The sequence below is a fragment of the Salminus brasiliensis genome, chromosome 9 (genome assembly GCF_030463535.1).
Source record: "Salminus brasiliensis chromosome 9, fSalBra1.hap2, whole genome shotgun sequence".
Taxonomy (NCBI): domain Eukaryota; kingdom Metazoa; phylum Chordata; class Actinopteri; order Characiformes; family Bryconidae; genus Salminus; species Salminus brasiliensis.
Window position 1 is genome coordinate 24,006,814 of NC_132886.1, and position 16,190 is coordinate 24,023,003.

The 16,190-nt window shown below is 46.5% G+C and overlaps 3 protein-coding genes across 3 annotated transcripts; all 3 read left to right on the forward strand.

Moving 5' to 3' along the window:
- Positions 1 to 766: 766 nt before the first annotated feature.
- cth1 (cysteine three histidine 1) lies at positions 767 to 2,421 on the forward strand. The gene is made up of 2 exons (XM_072688592.1): positions 767 to 775; positions 1,465 to 2,421. The coding sequence occupies exons 1-2, from the start codon at positions 767 to 769 to the stop codon at positions 2,419 to 2,421; spliced, it is 966 nt and encodes a 321-aa protein (XP_072544693.1).
- Positions 2,422 to 3,183: 762 nt separating this feature from the next.
- On the forward strand, positions 3,184 to 7,965 carry taf6l (TAF6-like RNA polymerase II, p300/CBP-associated factor (PCAF)-associated factor). Its single transcript, XM_072686872.1, has 11 exons — positions 3,184 to 3,803; positions 3,966 to 4,052; positions 4,749 to 4,899; positions 4,979 to 5,029; positions 5,158 to 5,252; positions 5,339 to 5,413; positions 5,552 to 5,772; positions 6,163 to 6,295; positions 6,385 to 6,513; positions 6,678 to 7,174; positions 7,310 to 7,965. The coding sequence occupies exons 1-11, from the start codon at positions 3,654 to 3,656 to the stop codon at positions 7,647 to 7,649; spliced, it is 1,929 nt and encodes a 642-aa protein (XP_072542973.1). The 5' UTR covers positions 3,184 to 3,653; the 3' UTR covers positions 7,650 to 7,965.
- Positions 7,966 to 8,635: 670 nt separating this feature from the next.
- kcnk7 (potassium channel, subfamily K, member 7) lies at positions 8,636 to 15,420 on the forward strand. The gene is made up of 3 exons (XM_072686873.1): positions 8,636 to 9,346; positions 11,496 to 11,891; positions 13,708 to 15,420. Exons 1-3 carry the CDS (start codon positions 9,016 to 9,018, stop codon positions 14,049 to 14,051), a joined length of 1,071 nt encoding a protein of 356 aa, XP_072542974.1. The 5' UTR covers positions 8,636 to 9,015; the 3' UTR covers positions 14,052 to 15,420.
- Positions 15,421 to 16,190: the final 770 nt, after the last annotated feature.

A 16,190-nucleotide genomic window follows, 5' to 3' on the forward strand; every position in this document is an offset into this window, starting at 1 on the left:
AGATACATGGTTTTCACTGGACAGCAGTGATTTTCACTTCTCATTGTGTCAATGAAATGTCTGAGACCTGTCAATGAAACGGCATCAGCTAAATATTTTACCGGCAGACATCTGTCCTTCATCTCCTTCCTCTTCCTCATCTTCTCCCTGGTTCAAACAGCGCCGAGTGTTTTCACCAATCCACACAATGAGATCAGACCTCGGCTTCACAGACGCTCATTCAATTAGCAAACCCGAGGTGTGACACACTAATTACTGCAGGATGGCTGTGTGTGTGTGTGTGTGTGTGTGTGTGTGTGTACTGTAAGAGCTCGCCATTTGAAGTGGACCATTAGGCTACCAGAAAACGATGTTTATTGCGCTCAGCTCCAAACACACACATCGGCCCTGAATCCTGTCAGCACGGACAGGCGAGACCAGTCACCAGGCTCATTTGCATAATTCAGATCGCCGGCCGGCCTCGCCTCCTGATTGGTCCGTTCGAACTGCGGGCTGCGCAGCTGAAGGCAGTTTAAAGGGGAGCGCGGGAACGGTGATTTGCAGCGGCTTTAAAACACAGGCGCTCAGCTGGGGTCGGTACGTGCGACTCGCCGGTCTTAGGCTTCAGTCCTCGTCTTTCCAGTCATCACCCACACCCTGTAGACAGCTCGCCCGGTCTTCTGTGGGACGGTTGGAAGCTCACGCTGTCACAGACTTCAGTTTTTGGACCGAGAGAGGAGCACTTTGTTGAGACGCCGTTAACACTCACTTAAGAAATCACAGCATCATGTTTGAGGTAGGGCTTGCTTCCTAATTCTCTGTGAACTCTAGTGTAGATCTCACTGATCTGCTTGCAGTAGCAGTAGCAGTAGCAGTAGTAGTAGTGGTGATGGTGGTGGTGTATGGGTTTAAATGCTTGGTGTATCTGTACAGGATGGTGAAGCTGGAAGGGAGTGTGTCTGCGGTGTAAAGCTGACCTGACATGACTACTATTACCCAGGACTAGTCTCATGTGTTATGCTCTTGGCGGGCTGTTGTCCAGCACAGCTCAGATGCCTCCTTTCTCCTCCAACCCTTAATTCTAGTCTTTAACACAGGCTGGGGTGTTTGGAGCCAGGGAGTCTCCAAACTGGGCTGGAGACCGGGCCACTAATTGAGCCCTGGTTCTGTGTAGAACTGCTTCCTCAAACCATTTAGATCTGTAGATGGGTTTTTGGTACTATATAAACCCTTGTGGTCCCTAAAGACTGTCTATATAAATAAATAAATGTGCCTTTGACTAGGTCTTGTGGTGTCCTCCATAGCTCTGGTACTGTTTGGGTACAAGTAGCATGGTCATTCAATAGCATGGAAGTGAAATCATTCACTATGATTCCTTCTGTAATGTTAAATTTGGCCTTTCTTTAGCTAAAGTCATGTATAAGCACATGAGCTGAGCGAAGAGTGTCATGCCTTGTGTTTAACTTGCCCATCTTTCCTCCTCAGACCAGCCAAGATGACCTGCTGCTGTTTCCCTCCGATGGTGGTGATGAGGCCTTTTTCCCTGGGGAGACTCAGGCTAATGGGGGTCAGTCGCTGGCTGAGGCCCTGCTTCCCCTGGTGGAGTCCCCGTCTCCTCCCCTGAACCCCTGGCTGTGCTCCACCCGCTACAAGACGGAGCTGTGCAGCCGCTATGCTGAGACAGGCGTGTGCAAGTACGCAGAGCGCTGTCAGTTCGCTCATGGCCTGCACGATCTCCACGTGCCCTCCCGTCACCCCAAGTACAAGACGGAGCTGTGCCGCACCTTCCACACAGCTGGCTACTGCATGTATGGCACCCGCTGCCTCTTCGTGCACAGCCTGAAGGAGCAGAGGCCTGTCCGCCACCGGCGCAGGAATGTGCCATGTCGCACATACCGCGCCTTTGGGGTCTGCCCCTTCGGAACCCGCTGCCACTTCCTGCATGTTGACGGCGGCTCTGAGTCGAGCACTGGTGCGGAGGAGAAGGCCTGGCAGCCGCCCTCACGCTCCAGTGAGTGGAAGCCTCGCGGCGCCCTCTGCCGCACCTTCAGCGCTTTCGGCTTCTGTCTGTATGGCACCCGCTGCCGTTTTCAGCATGGGCTGCCCAACACGGTCAAGGGCCTGGATTTGAGCCAGACCCCCTGGTCACCACAGATGCCTGCAAGGGCCCTTTCTCCAGCCTCGGACATGCAGTCCTCCTCGCCACCTTCGTCTTCCTCTGCTTCCTCGTCACCTCAGTCGATGCTGGCCTCACCAGTGTTCCCTGACGACTTGAGTCCAGTCACTCCCCCGTCTGGAGAGGCCATGGCCAATAATGCCTTCACTTTCAGCAGCCAGCACCTCAACGACCTGTTGCTGCCTCTGGCCATCAGACTCCAGCAGCTTGAGCAGGCCTCTAACCTGAGCCCGCAGGCCGTGCTTGACCAAGCACTGCTGTCTTGATGATTATCCTAATGGTGTAACTTGAATTTTTGTTGTAAATAACTTTTTGTATAGTGTCTTACTATTTTTATTTCCTTTTTTTTTTTAACTAACTTAAATTGCCTTAGTTTGCTGTTCCGCAATCTCATGAGGGTGGGGCGGGTTAAAGTGGTTCTTGGCATCGCTTCTTTTGCTTAAGTTGGTGCCATTTTGTAGAGGCGAACATGATGGGCTTTTGTAAACTAACCCTTTTTTTTTAATCTCTTGTACATATGGTGTATCTTGCACACAATATGAATGTTCTTTTTATTTATGGCTTTTTAACTTAAATCTGCTACGTAAGTTATTTGAGAAGATGGATGCATGTTTGTGTCCTTCATCGTAATAAAACCTCAAACTTTTAAACCTCCTTTGGTCTCCTTGGTAGTTGTTGGACTTCACATCCTATAAAACCACTACATGCTGAACAGTGGCTTGTGCCCCTGCCCTACTAGACCCAAATGCTGCTGAGCTTGGGCACGTGTAGACAACGGCCTTCTACAGTACACCTCAACTCATGGCGCCTACAGACTAGGCTTGACTCTTAGGTGCTCAAATCTTCACCGTAGTAAATGAGAGTCTCATAATGTACATCTTGTGCAGTAATTACACAGGAGAAATGCAACATTTCGATACTTTACTACTTTATTATGTAGTGATTGAGCTGCAAAGTCTTCCGCACCGAAACCTCAGTTACGCGCATGCGCGCTACAACGACTTTTATTTTGGAAAAAATGGCGTGAAGGCTAATTTTAGCTTACAGACGACTTGCAAAATTATGGCTGATTATTCGTGTAGTTAAGGCTTCAGTCCGCTTCGTCTTGCAGAGCACGAAGACAAGAACAACATTAACGTTGGTTTTTGGGGGGGCTTTTTTTTTTTTCCTTGGTGAAATGCCCCGACGTGCATCACACGTTAGCTGGCTTGGCTAGTGCTAGTTAGCTAGCTAGCTTGTTCTAGCGCTGGTCTGAGCATCTGTCTAAAACTGCTGCAGACTTGACCGATTTTTGTGCTCCTATTGTATTATTTATCAGTTATTGCATAAGTAGTAGCTAGCTAATTGCTATGAAATCATTACGCCTGATTGCTTGAGCTCATTGGTCGTTGAGCTACTTGGTCTCAAGTAAAGGAGCGGTTAGTGAGGACGGCTCTTCTCTTCTCCTGCGCTTTACGGGAGATAACTTGAGTCTCTTCGTTTAGACCTTAGTGCCAAGATGACCGAGACGAGAGAGGAGCGCCGTTTCGCAGAGGTCCCCCGAGAGTCCATCAAACTCATGGCCGAGAGTGCGGGGGTCGAGCTGGGTGATGATGTAGCAGCGATGCTCGCCGAGGACGTGTGTTACCGCCTCAGAGAGGCCACGCAGGTCACAGCATTGAATGCACTGAACTAAATCACTCAGAATATAGTTACAAATATGGGAACTAACTGCTTCTGGTTAAAGCTTGTTTACGTGGAGAATGTCATTAATTGTGGAAATCCAGAGTTGCTGGGCTTCGTGTTCACTTCACACATGATGTTCCTACAGAACAGCTCTCAGTTCATGAGACACGCCAAGAGGAGAAAGCTGACCGTAGAGGACTTCAACAGAGCCCTCCGCTGGAGCAACACTGAGGTAGCTGAGGTGGCAGTATTTACCTTTAGACCCACCATTTCCCCACATAACATATTCTGTTTTTAGGTCTTTATGTCTTTTAGGTCTTCATAGTGAAGACCTACAAAGGGAATTTCTTCAATCCTGTGGATAAACCTTTCTTTTAGACTTATTAGATATAATTGTATTTAGTTTTCACGGTTAGTACGTTATTTTACAAACTTACCAAACTTATTTTAATTTTATCTGTGAGAATTAAAGTAGCACAACAAGATTCCTTAAAAATGGAAAAGTTGAATGTTGATTTCTTCAGGTATATAATACAGGAGTTACATGTACAGGGTCAGTGCACATGAGTCCTTCCTTGACCTTTCTGTGACTGTGCCAGTTTGGCCAAGTTTCACCTGTAGTCCCTGTGCTTCTGAAATCTAGCAAATACTGGTGAAAGTTTAACATCAGCATGTTGAGACTTGATTGAATGTGAAGACTTAATATGCTGTCCCTCAAGTGTCAGATTTGCATGCTCAATGCTTTGATGGAAATGCTCTTAAATTACTTGGAAGAACATATTTCTACACGACTTCTGTTTAAAGTTAAGCAGTTTTTGTTTTCCTTCTCCTGTAAAGTTATCATTTTGGATATACAAGGTTTTTAATGTGACAGCGAAGGTATGTTTTGCTCTCTACCTGACCTTTTACCTCTTTCTGTCCCTCTCAGACCATTTGTGGCTACGGCGCTCAGGATGCCCTGCCGTTCCGCCCATTGAAGGAGGGAGAGCTTTTCTTTGTTGAGGACCGTGAGGTGAACTTGGTGGAGTTGGCTCTTGCCACTAACATTCCTAAAGGCTGTGCTGAGACTATGGTGCGAGGTAGGATGCTGCGATCATTCTGGGTCTGGTGACGGTGGAGTGCGTTTAGATTTGTGCTGATTTCTTGTCTCTTTGGCAGTGCATGTGTCGTACCTCGATGGAAAAGGAAATCTGGAACCTCAAGGCACAGGTGAGATACATTTTACTATTTTTTTCATAAGCAGCAAATGGCCTGTTCTGCTCATTAGGATAACAAGCACAAGGCACATGTGTGCTTAAATAAAGAGTGCCATGAGGTGATGATCCGTTCTTCTTCAGTTCCCAGTGCTGTTCAGTCTCTGTCTGATGACCTGCTCAAGTATTACCAACAGATCACAAGAGCCATATTGGGAGAGGATCCACATCTAATGAAGGTATGAGCTGTTCTCCACACAGTGACTGATGATACCATTTGTGATCGCCTGAAAATGTCGACTGTTACACTTTTTGATAAGTCTAGGTCGCTTTGCTGGATCTGCAGTCCAACTCCAAGATTGCTGCCCTGCTGCCTTACTTTGTTTATGTGATCAGTGGGGTGAGTGACTTATCTGTTGATAACAACATCCAATTCAGTGTACTGTCATGATATTAACCATTCAGCTATATCAGCACTGTTATTAAAATAACATCTCTCTAGCATTAGGGTAAGTGTTTATTGTTCCTCTGTTCTCAGGTTAAGTCAGTAAGTCATGATCTGGATCAGCTGAACAGGCTCCTGCACATGGTGAAGAGTCTTGTTCAGAACCCATATTTGTATCTGGGCTCATATGTGCGAAGTCTCGTTTCCAGCGTCATGTACTGCATCCTGGAGCCGCTTGCTGCCTCCATCAATCCACTCAACGACCACTGGACCCTGAGGGACTACGCTGCTCTGCTTCTCAGTCACATCTTCTGGTACATCAACCATCGCCTTCACATTCACATGCATTAATAAATACACGATCGCAGACGTAAGGTCACTCTTCAGTCAGCGGTCAGGTTCTGTTAGAATCACGGATACACAACTTTCAGCACATCTGAACAATGGACAGTGGTCTAAGGAAGATAATGGTGTATTTGTGTTATCTACAGAGCATTACCACTTATACAAAATGCATGTAATTTTGGCCACCCAACATTGGCCACCTTGTCCTCTAGGGGGCTCTGTACAAACCACACTCAACAGTACTAACCCCTAGTACAACATTGTTGTACTATGAACTGTAGAGATCATTGCATTGGATTTTGTTTATATTTATAATGATGAGTATTGTAGAGTTTACCTCTGTGTGTTCTTTGGGGCAGGACCCATGGAGACCTGGTGAGCGGACTGTATCATCAGATCTTGCTGTCGCTGCAGAAGGTTCTGTCAGACCCAGTCCGACCTCTCTGCTCTCACTATGGGGCTGTGGTCGGTTTACATGCCCTCGGCTGGAAGGTAACCTACACACACACACACATGCACACTGTATTGTTCATGTGGCATCCCTCCAGCGAGACCCTCTGATGTGTTTGTGTTTGCACCAGGCAGTGGAGCGTGTGTTGTATCCCCACCTACCTGCATACTGGGCGAACCTTCAGGCCGTGCTGGATGATTATTCTGTGTCCAATGCACAGGTGAAAGCAGATGGACACAAAGTCTATGGAGCCATTCTTGTAAGTTTTGTTGTTTGTTCATTGTGTTGAGTCATTTTGTTTTATTGTGAGTGGTCCACTGCAGACATAGCCTCTAACTCATCCGTATCTGCTTAGCATAGGACTTGGTGTATTTATTACCATGCACTTTCTGTATCTAAAGAGCTCTATTCTTTGTCCACCAGGTGGCAGTGGAGCGCTTGCTAAAAATGAAGGCAGTGAGTCTGACTGTGTCTGCAGACGGTGGTGCAGCTGCTCTTCAGAGTTCTGCTGGTGGAGTAATTGGTTTCAGAGAGAGTTCACCAGGCCTCAGCCCTCCTCCAGAACCTCTGTCTGAACCCCCTTTGGGCATCGCCAGCCACCTGCAGGCAGGTGGGGCAGGATGTCAGTGGGAGGAGTGGACCCCCGTCTCTCTCCCCGCCATGTACTGCGAGCTCTACTCTTTCTTTGGAGACAGTCTGGCTGTTCGCTTTAGCACCGGCCCTGCACTAGGCGGCTCCCCATCTGCAGCTCCCATTCAGTCTTCGGATGCTAGGAAAGAGCCGAGCAGTGGCGCGGCTAATCTGGAGAGCACACGCAAGATGCCCCAGCTCACTGCTAACATGAATATTAGCCCAAGACAGGATGGAAGTCCACGCACTGAGCCAGCGCCACCAAGTTTGGCTGCTACAGCACCAGGAAGGTAGGTGGACGGAGGCCCAGAACCCAATGTGGTTCTTCACAGCATGGCGATTAGGCCACATTCACACCACAGGTAAAAGAGGCCCAAAACACGAACTAATGTTCCTTGCTGTTCTTTCCACTTTGGTCTGTACAGGTCTTTGGCACGCTCTTCCTCCTCCTCCTCCTCAGTCCCTCGCTCCAGGTCCTCCTCCTCCCGTCCAGGGCGTTCGACCAGTCAGTCCCGAGACATCTTCCCAAAAGCTCGCTTTACACCTCCCCAAGCCGGACCTCCAGCCTTTTCCTTTCTAATTGGTGGGCGTCAGATGGGCCGGAGATGCCAGGGACGGCGTTTCCAGACAAGCTTCACCCCAACTCCATCACTCACCTCCCTTCCACCTCGGGCTTATGCCCACAAACTACCAGTTATAGGGAGAGTGAGCAAACCAGTGAGACGCTGGACGTGCTCCCATTACTCACTGTACCTGCCTCTTTAAGACGGACAGACTGAGTTGACTGGTTGTGCAGTGGAGCGTACAGACGGTGCCCCGGCTGAGCTCCTGCCCACATTGAAAACACAACGAATCGGCTGCTGAATGGATGAATTTCAGGGCTTGGGCAGGCCTTTTGGACTTAATAGCAGAATTTACTGGACAGGCACTCGAACGCACAGTGATGTGTAAAGCAGCAGTTCAGTGTTTTGTTAGTTAGGTGTATCTATGTAAGATGTTTTCGTTCATGTAGTTGGTCTTTGAAGACCTTATTTTTGTTACGGCGTAAGCTTAAAACCTTGTAAAATAAAGACGCGGAATAAGGACACTGCAAAGAGTTACTCTTGTATTTAATACCTTAACCAAGTGTTAAAGTGACCCAGGCCATGATGAAAAACGTAGGCATTGCTACACCTGATGAAAACGACAAGAGCTTTGTTTGTGGATGGGAATGTCTTTTCTCCATTAGCTGGTAAGAGCAACCGGAAGCCGGGCAGCCAGTGTTACTGCTAGGAGGCTCAATACATTATTGCGGCCACATAACAAATTAATAGAAATAATATTTAATTGCCGTTGCACTTCAAAACCTTGTATCTCTAAAATTGAATTTTTACAGGAGAAGCAAAAAGTGGAAGTCAGATTTTGGAGCATTTCTATTGGTCCATTCATAATGCAAGTTTGCCACAATGTAAAGAACTACTGCCCAATGTGGAGATAGCAACAGGGAGCAGCAGTTTTTATGCTTGAGACCAAAAATGACAAGGAGTAGCTGGGTGGAAAATGTTTAATATTCTTAAGGGTTCACATCCATTTCACAAAAATCGTAGAAGATGAAAAACGAAAAAAAAAAAAACCCAAACAAACAGATCCAGCTCTGAAACTATTTTAATATTGAGTCAACAATGTTTTTTTTTTTTTTTTAAACCGTGCAAAATCTGCGTGGATTACAGCAGCTGACTGCAGCAGGTGGCAGGCTAGTGAGCGGCTCCCTCGCCAACGCGCGTTTGCCCCCTGGCTGCGCGCGCACCCGGTACTGTTTGTAAACAGGGAAGCCGTCTATACTGTATGGTGTGTTGGTGGAAGACATGCTGGCTAATATAAAGCAAAAGAGAAGAGTTTATTCAGTAGAAAATGCTACTGAATATTTAACACCGTGAGCGGTCACTGCGCACTCTGTTTTAGGCCTCTTTCAGTCTTTTCTGACTGCTGGAGCCGCTCTGCTCTCTGAGGAAGGTAGCTAGCTAATCCTCCCGCTTCATTAAAGTTTTAACTCCCTCATGAATGCTCCGCGTTCCGCTGTGGATTTGGTTACCCAACACCGCAGCAGTGCCAGTCTGTTCAGGGTATGGGAGCCTAGCCTCGAGTCTGAAGCATGGCTCGCAGTGTGGAGTCGGCGCTGACCTCTTGTCGTAGCTACGCTTTCCCCTTTCTGCTCGTCGCCTATCTCCTCTTCATCCTCGTCGGCGGAGCTGTGTTCATGGTGCTGGAGCAGCCCGAGGAGGACTCGCTTGTGTCTGAGGTGCGGGGGCTTCGAGCGGGCTTTCTAGAAGACCACCCGTGCGTGGAGGAGAGCAGTCTGGACGAGCTGCTGAGGACGGTTCTGTCTGCTGGGAAACGAGGCGTCTCTGAGGCAGACGGCGAGGAGTACAACTTCGACTTCACCTCGTCGCTGTTTTTCGTCACTACTTTCCTCACGACGACAGGTGAGTCCCTCCATACTCCCTGTACTTCACACAGCAGGGGTCCTCAGCTAGTTGAAGCGGCGGCGGGGGGGGGGGGGTCTTCACATGACCGTCTGTTGAACAGGCTTGACTTTTCTCTGGAGTTATGATTAATCCGGCTTTGTGGAATATTTTGTGAAAGTATGGACCGATTATTATTTGGAGACTGGGCTAGTAGACAGCATATGTACTGATCCTGCTACTGAGAAATGACTACCAAATTTTAATTTAGGATTAAACGTAATTTCTTTATTCTGCATTTAAGACTAATGTATAAGTCCAGCATTGGAAGGGTGAAGGTTCGCATGAGCTTTCTCCAAGTCACATGAAACTCCACTGCATTTGTTCCCTTCAGCTAACAAACTCATCTTCATACCCATACCCTAACTGGCACACCCGAAAGCAGCCTCCACACCAGTTGGCACATCCAAGAGCAGTCAACACACTAATTGGCACATCCAAAAGCAGCTGACACACTAATTGGCACACCCGAAAGCAGCCGGCACATTAATTGGCACACCCGAAAGCAGCCGGCACATTAATTGGCACACCCGAAAGCAGCCGGCACATTAATTGGCACACCCGAAAGCAGCCTCCGCACCAGTTGGCACACCCGAAAGCAGCCTCCGCACCAGTTGGCACACCCGAAAGCAGCCTCCGCACCAGTTGGCACACCCGAAAGCAGCCAACACACTAATTGGCACACCCGAAAGCAGCCGGCACATTAATTGGCACACCCGAAAGCAGCCTCCGCACCAGTTGGCACATCCAAGAGCAGTCGACACACTAATTGGCACATCCAAAAGCAGCTGACACACTAATTGGCACACCCGAAAGCAGCCGGCACATTAATTGGCACACCCGAAAGCAGCCGGCACATTAATTGGCACACCCGAAAGCAGCCTCCGCACCAGTTGGCACACCCGAAAGCAGCCTCCGCACCAGTTGGCACACCCGAAAGCAGCCTCCACACCAGTTGGCACACCCGAAAGCAGCCTCCGCACCAGTTGGCACACCCGAAAGCAGCCTCCGCACCAGTTGGCACACCCGAAAGCAGCCTCCGCACCAGTTGGCACACCCGAAAGCAGCCTCCGCACCAGTTGGCACACCCGAAAGCAGCCTCCACACCAGTTGGCACATCCAAGAGCAGCCAACACACTAATTGGCACACCCGAAAGCAGCCGGCACATTAATTGGCACACCCGAAAGCAGCCTCTGCACCAGTTGGCACATCCAAGAGCAGCCGACGCACCAATTGGCGCACCCGAAAGCAGCCGACGCACAAATTGGCACACCCGAAAGCAGCCGACGCACCCGAAAGCAGCCGACGCACCAGTTGGCACACCCGAAAGCAGCCGGCACACCACTTAGCACATCCAAAAGCAGCCGACGCACCAGTTGGCACATCCAAGAGCGGCCAACACACCAACAGGCACAATCTAAAGCAGCCAACACAACAGCCGGCACACCAACTGGCACATCTTACACCAGTCAGGACACGAACCAGCGCAGCCTAAAGTTGTCTGCGCACCAACTGGCAATCAGCCCTTACCAAAGCAAACACACCAACTAACACATCCTAAAGCATTTGGCACAACAACTGTCATGGAAACTAGCACATTCTAAAGCACCAAAGGGCACACTAAATGGCACATCAATTGGCACACCAAATGGCACGTCAACGGCACGTTCTAGAGAACTTGGCACACCAAATGGCACACGAAGCAGCACATTCTAGGACAGGGGGCTGTACTCACTTTATTGTAACTGCACACTTACAAGGTGTAGCAACATAAGCACCAATGACTTGACAAGCCTTGATGCAGTTGTACCATACATGCTGCCACTATCTTGTCAGTGTCACTGCTGCGCTGAGAATGGTCCACCACATAGATAATATCTATAAGGTCAGTATCTGGAACAGTATAAATATATTATCTTAATTTAGGAAGATGGGTTAAGTTGTGGGCTATAGACAGCATGTATACCAAGTGCACCTGTAACATTTTGGGTAAATATTTGGGGAATATCCTGCCTTGTCCATTGCCTACAGAAGTAGAAGATTAGTTATGAGTTGGCCATTATATTGTTTATACCCAAGTGTTATTTTAAATCTGCTGTGTGTCCACAGGTTATGGCACCACCATTCCGCTGTCAGATGAAGGCCGTGTGTTTTGTATCCTTTATTGTCTGGTGGGCATTCCCCTCACTCTCCTGCTGCTCTCCTGCCTCACCCATGCATTGCTGCCCAGGGTGACCCACGCGCCCATTCGCCACCTAGAGCTTTACTGGGGTCTGTCCCACAACAGAGCTGCACTGCTGTACTGTGGGGTGTTAGCATTGTGCACAGCGACACTGTTCTTCCTGCTGCCTGCCTTTGCCCTCTCCCTGTTGGAGCGAGACTGGAGTTTTCTGGAGTCACTGTACTACTGCTTCATCTCTCTTAGCACCATTGGGTTGGGAGATTATCTGCCTGGGAGGACACACAGTCAGGCTGCACGGCAGGGACTGGAGTTTGCCACGTCCTGTGAGTTTTACATACAGTTTTAAACACTTTTGGCTTTACAAGGAGCTGCCTGGAATGCTTTAAAGGAACTATATCTCTTGTTTAATTGAAATGAAGGAGTTTGAGGTAAAATGTAAACATTGTATATAAGAAAATATTTGTTAATGTGCTGTTGACTTCCCAGTCTGCACAGATACAGTGCTGCAAAACAGCCCATTTTGAAGTCACATTGTTTCTCTGTAACAAGAACCAACTCATTTACATACTCATTTACATATCTCCACTTATTCAGCCTTCAACAGTTTGGCCCCTCTCATTAATATTGCAGGTTCCAAGGAGTGTGTCAGCTCCTTGTCAGCTTTTTGAGTCACAATGTAGGACAGTAAGAAACCAGAGGGATAAAGAGAGGTTAAACGTGGTCATATGAGAATGAGTAGTGGTCGATTTTGACATAAACTCAAAAACCTGAACCTCAAGGAAAGCTTTTAAATACAGGAAATCATTTTTGGATATGAGCCCTTTTAATATCATAAACGCTTGGCTGCTAAAATAACTTTTCAGGGCCACCCCGAAATAAATAAAAAATGAAATGAATAAATATGCATTTTTAACCACGTCTTTAGAAAAATATCAAAACATTTGGACTGTCATCTGTAGTCCTGAACGCACACTACATGGACAAAAGTATTGGGACACCTGCTCATCATCTCTTCCAAAATCAATGGCATTAAAAAAACAAGTTTATCCTGCTTTTGTTGGAGTTACTGGCTCTACTGACCAGGGAAAGCTTTCTACTAACTCTTGTTTAGGTTATTGGTTGGACAATGATATTATGCTGTATGATATATACAGCATAGTATATGTTGCATTTGATTGGTCACGCTGGTATTGCTGGTCAGCCTGCTTGGGGATGCCTGCCATGCTGGTCGGCCAGACTGGTTGTTTAGATTGCTCAGGTTGATCATGCTTATGGACCAGCAAAACCATCAAACACAAATAAAAACATACCCTATGCTGGTCAACCAAGCAGGTTGCAAAGTAAATAAAAAAAAAAAAAAAAAAAAAAAAAAAAAAAATATATATATATATATATATATATATATATATATATATATATATAAGGTGAAAGGTGAAAGTATTTGTCACTGTACAGTGTACAGCGAAATGTGTCCTCCGCATTTAACCCATCTGGTAGTGAACACACACTCACACACACACACGTGTTAGGGGCAGTGAGTACAGACACACACCCAGAGCGGTGGGCAGCCAACTCCAGCGCCCGGGGAGCAGAGAGGGTAAAGGGCCTTGCTCAAGGGCCCAACAGTGGCAGCTTGCCGAGCCCGGGAATCGAACCCACAACCCTGTTATTGATATCCCGGTGCTCTAACCGCTGAGCCACCACTGCCCCATATATATATATATATATATATATATATATATATATATATATATATATATATATATATATATATATATATATATATATATATATATATATATATATATATATATATATATATATATATACAATTACATGCCCACAGCTCCATATTAGTGCACCCCTAGTTCCTGAAAGTGTGTGATGCATTGTTCTCTACAGAAATGCACAAAAGTATATTGCTTAGCTAAAAACAGTAAATGGTGGGGTGTCCCATTTAATGCTTGCCATATTAGCCTCATAGCTCCAGTGCAAAATCTCAAACAGAAGGCATATCTTGCCTGATTGGCTACATATGGGGTAAGCAAAAAAATGTATACTATTGATATTTCATAAAACTTTGACTGTAAGTCTGTAAAACGCTGAAGCTCTTTATTGAAATGTGCCCTTTGTTCTTAGGTTACTTGGTGCTGGGGCTTGTAGTCTTGCTGGTGGTTGCAGAGAGTTTCTGGCAGCTGCAGCAGGTGCAGGCTTTGGTACGACTCTTCGTTGGGCCTCGGGTGAGTGAGATTACGGGAGTCTGCCTTGATGAGCTCACTGGAGACCCAGCAGCGCAAGTGAGCCCGGAGGAGCCCCGATACACACTCCCTATCTCCACCATCTCACACCCCATCCCTGCTGCTTCTCCTTCTGTGGAGGAAACGCTTTCACTGGGAAAACCACACGTGGCAAGCTATGAGAAGACTGCTTCTCTTATCGTTCACCCAGAGGCTCTCTCAGACCTACCTGACCAAAATGACTGAATACCAAACTCTGGAAAAGAAAAAGAAAAGTGGCAGTGTAGAAAGCAGCAAATTTACTTGTTTCTAGGTTTGGTCAGGTCCAGGAGATGGACCTGCTGTCTTGAAAAGTAAAAAAAAATGGGAACATTATTTGAAGTGTTTTTCGGTACAACCCAGGTTTTAAAGGGCCCACATAATGGAAATCTGAAATATAATTCCCAGTTTTCCAAAATAAAAATTTGTATGTTGTACATTTCAAAATGTACACCTCTTCACACCTCAGCCCATATAGTCCATACGTGGAAACTAAACTGCAGAACAGACCATTCGAAATTCACTGTTTTGTAATGTTGACTTTGTGACTTTGTGATGTAACATTTCCAGTAACAATCAAAACTATTCAACCCCCAATGCAAATTAGGCACATTAACAGAATTGACAGACTTCCAGCTGTTTCCAATAAACCAGTCAAACAATAAAAGAAACTTATATAAATAAGCCAAAGAAGTTTTGGGATTCTGTTCTGTAGAGCGATAAAACAAAACTGGACTGATGATGCTTCCTCTGGCACTGGAAACCTGCAGGGTTTAGAGGGCTAGATGGATTCAGTCGAGTATCAGGTAATTCTCTGAGAAATCGTCATGCGAGGAAGGGCGTGATTAAACCTTCCAAAAGGACAAGGATCCCAAGCATACCTCAAAGTCCTTAAAAAGTTCAGCCTTTTCTGTGTGGGGCCGCGACTCCCTGTTTGAGTTGTAATTCTTATTGAGAGCTCTCTGCCAGTAGGGGACAGTCTTTTCACATCTTTCATGTTGGCATACGGGTCCTCACAGACTTGTAGAACTCCAGTAGATCCTTGGATATAATGAAACATAAGGGTGGGAAGTAGTTACATTCATATTAAAATGTTGAAAATGAGAAAATATAGGGTTTAGATCACAGCTGTTAAACTGCACAATGGAACCACTAAAAATATGGCCGTTCATTCATCTGAGGCCTCACAATGTGCTGAATGTGTCTCGCATCCTCACATTGTCTTCCTCACATTGTAGCTGGACTTTTCAAATGGTTGTGTTTAGTCTCGTCATTTGACCACTGAGTGACACAATAGGTAGTAGCACACAATGTGTGAGAACAAACACACGAGTGTGTGTGGATGTGTGTGTGTGTGTGTGTGTGTGTGTGTGTGTGTGTGTATGTGGAGGAGACCCAGTGACTCAGACTCTGTGCCCAGCGCTGATGGCTCTGCCTCTTCTCACCCGCTCTGACATAACACTCCTGTCTGCCTAACGCACAGATGAGATCATACACTCCCGTTATGGCATTGTGCCATTTAGGCCGGTCTCCCACGAGCTCATTGTATTTAGCCAGGGAACGAAGACCGCCTGCTAATTCCCTTCACTCAGTGTGCCTCTCATGTGCAGAGCATCATGGTAGAGACTCTTATCCAGAATGACTTGCAAGGTTACTGGTATTACAGAGGCAGGGCCAATGTAGTGTTAGGAGTCTTTACCAAGGACTCTTATTGGTGTATTGGTGTACTCACCCAGATTGGGAACCAAACCCCTGCCTCCCACATGGTGTAATAGCTCACTAGCAGGTAGTCATATTATCCATTACATCAGACCAACCACAATGATATCAAATATATTTGTTTTTTATGTTTGTTTGTTTGTTTGTTTATGTATTTATTTAAATTCAGCACCTCCTAAGCTCTTTTATAGGGAGGTGTCTACTTCCCGTTTGGTGTAACTCAGACAAAAACACAGACAAATTTTGGCTTACAGGCCTTCTCTTGCTTGCTTTTTGCAAAATGACCAGAATACCCTCTAAATAATTCTAGTCTCAATTCTATAAGCACATACGCTTATAACATCTTTACCATAAGTCACCATTGAACTGTTTCAGAGAGAAATGTTTTGTAAAAGAGACGTGTGAAGAACCTTTCAAGAACCACCACGATGTTCTAGAATGAACTATTCAGTTGACATAGGTTTTATATGACATTTTATTATATGAATGGTCTTTAAACCCTCACACACCTCTATGTCAAGTGGTTCTTCTATGGATTCGATCTGTAAACAACAGTTTAAGCTCCATAGAAAAGTACTGCCAGTAGAACAGAACAATCTGGAGTAGCTGGACAGGAGCCTAGGTCAC

What these genes read in the sequence shown, in the direction of transcription:
- taf6l (XM_072686872.1), top strand. Translation starts at nt 3,654, where the DNA reads ATGACCGAGACGAGAGAGGAGCGCCGTTTCGCAGAGGTCCCCCGAGAG. An exon ending in TCCGCTGGAGCAACACTGAG is followed by an intron (nt 4,053 to 4,748) that starts GTAGCTGAGGTG and finishes TGTCCCTCTCAG; the next exon opens with ACCATTTGTGGCTACGGCGC. An exon ending in CTTCTCAGTCACATCTTCTG is followed by an intron (nt 5,773 to 6,162) that starts GTACATCAACCA and finishes TCTTTGGGGCAG; the next exon opens with GACCCATGGAGACCTGGTGA.
- kcnk7 (XM_072686873.1), top strand. Translation starts at nt 9,016, where the DNA reads ATGGCTCGCAGTGTGGAGTCGGCGCTGACCTCTTGTCGTAGCTACGCT. An exon ending in TACTTTCCTCACGACGACAG is followed by an intron (nt 9,347 to 11,495) that starts GTGAGTCCCTCC and finishes GTGTGTCCACAG; the next exon opens with GTTATGGCACCACCATTCCG. An exon ending in ACTGGAGTTTGCCACGTCCT is followed by an intron (nt 11,892 to 13,707) that starts GTGAGTTTTACA and finishes CTTTGTTCTTAG; the next exon opens with GTTACTTGGTGCTGGGGCTT.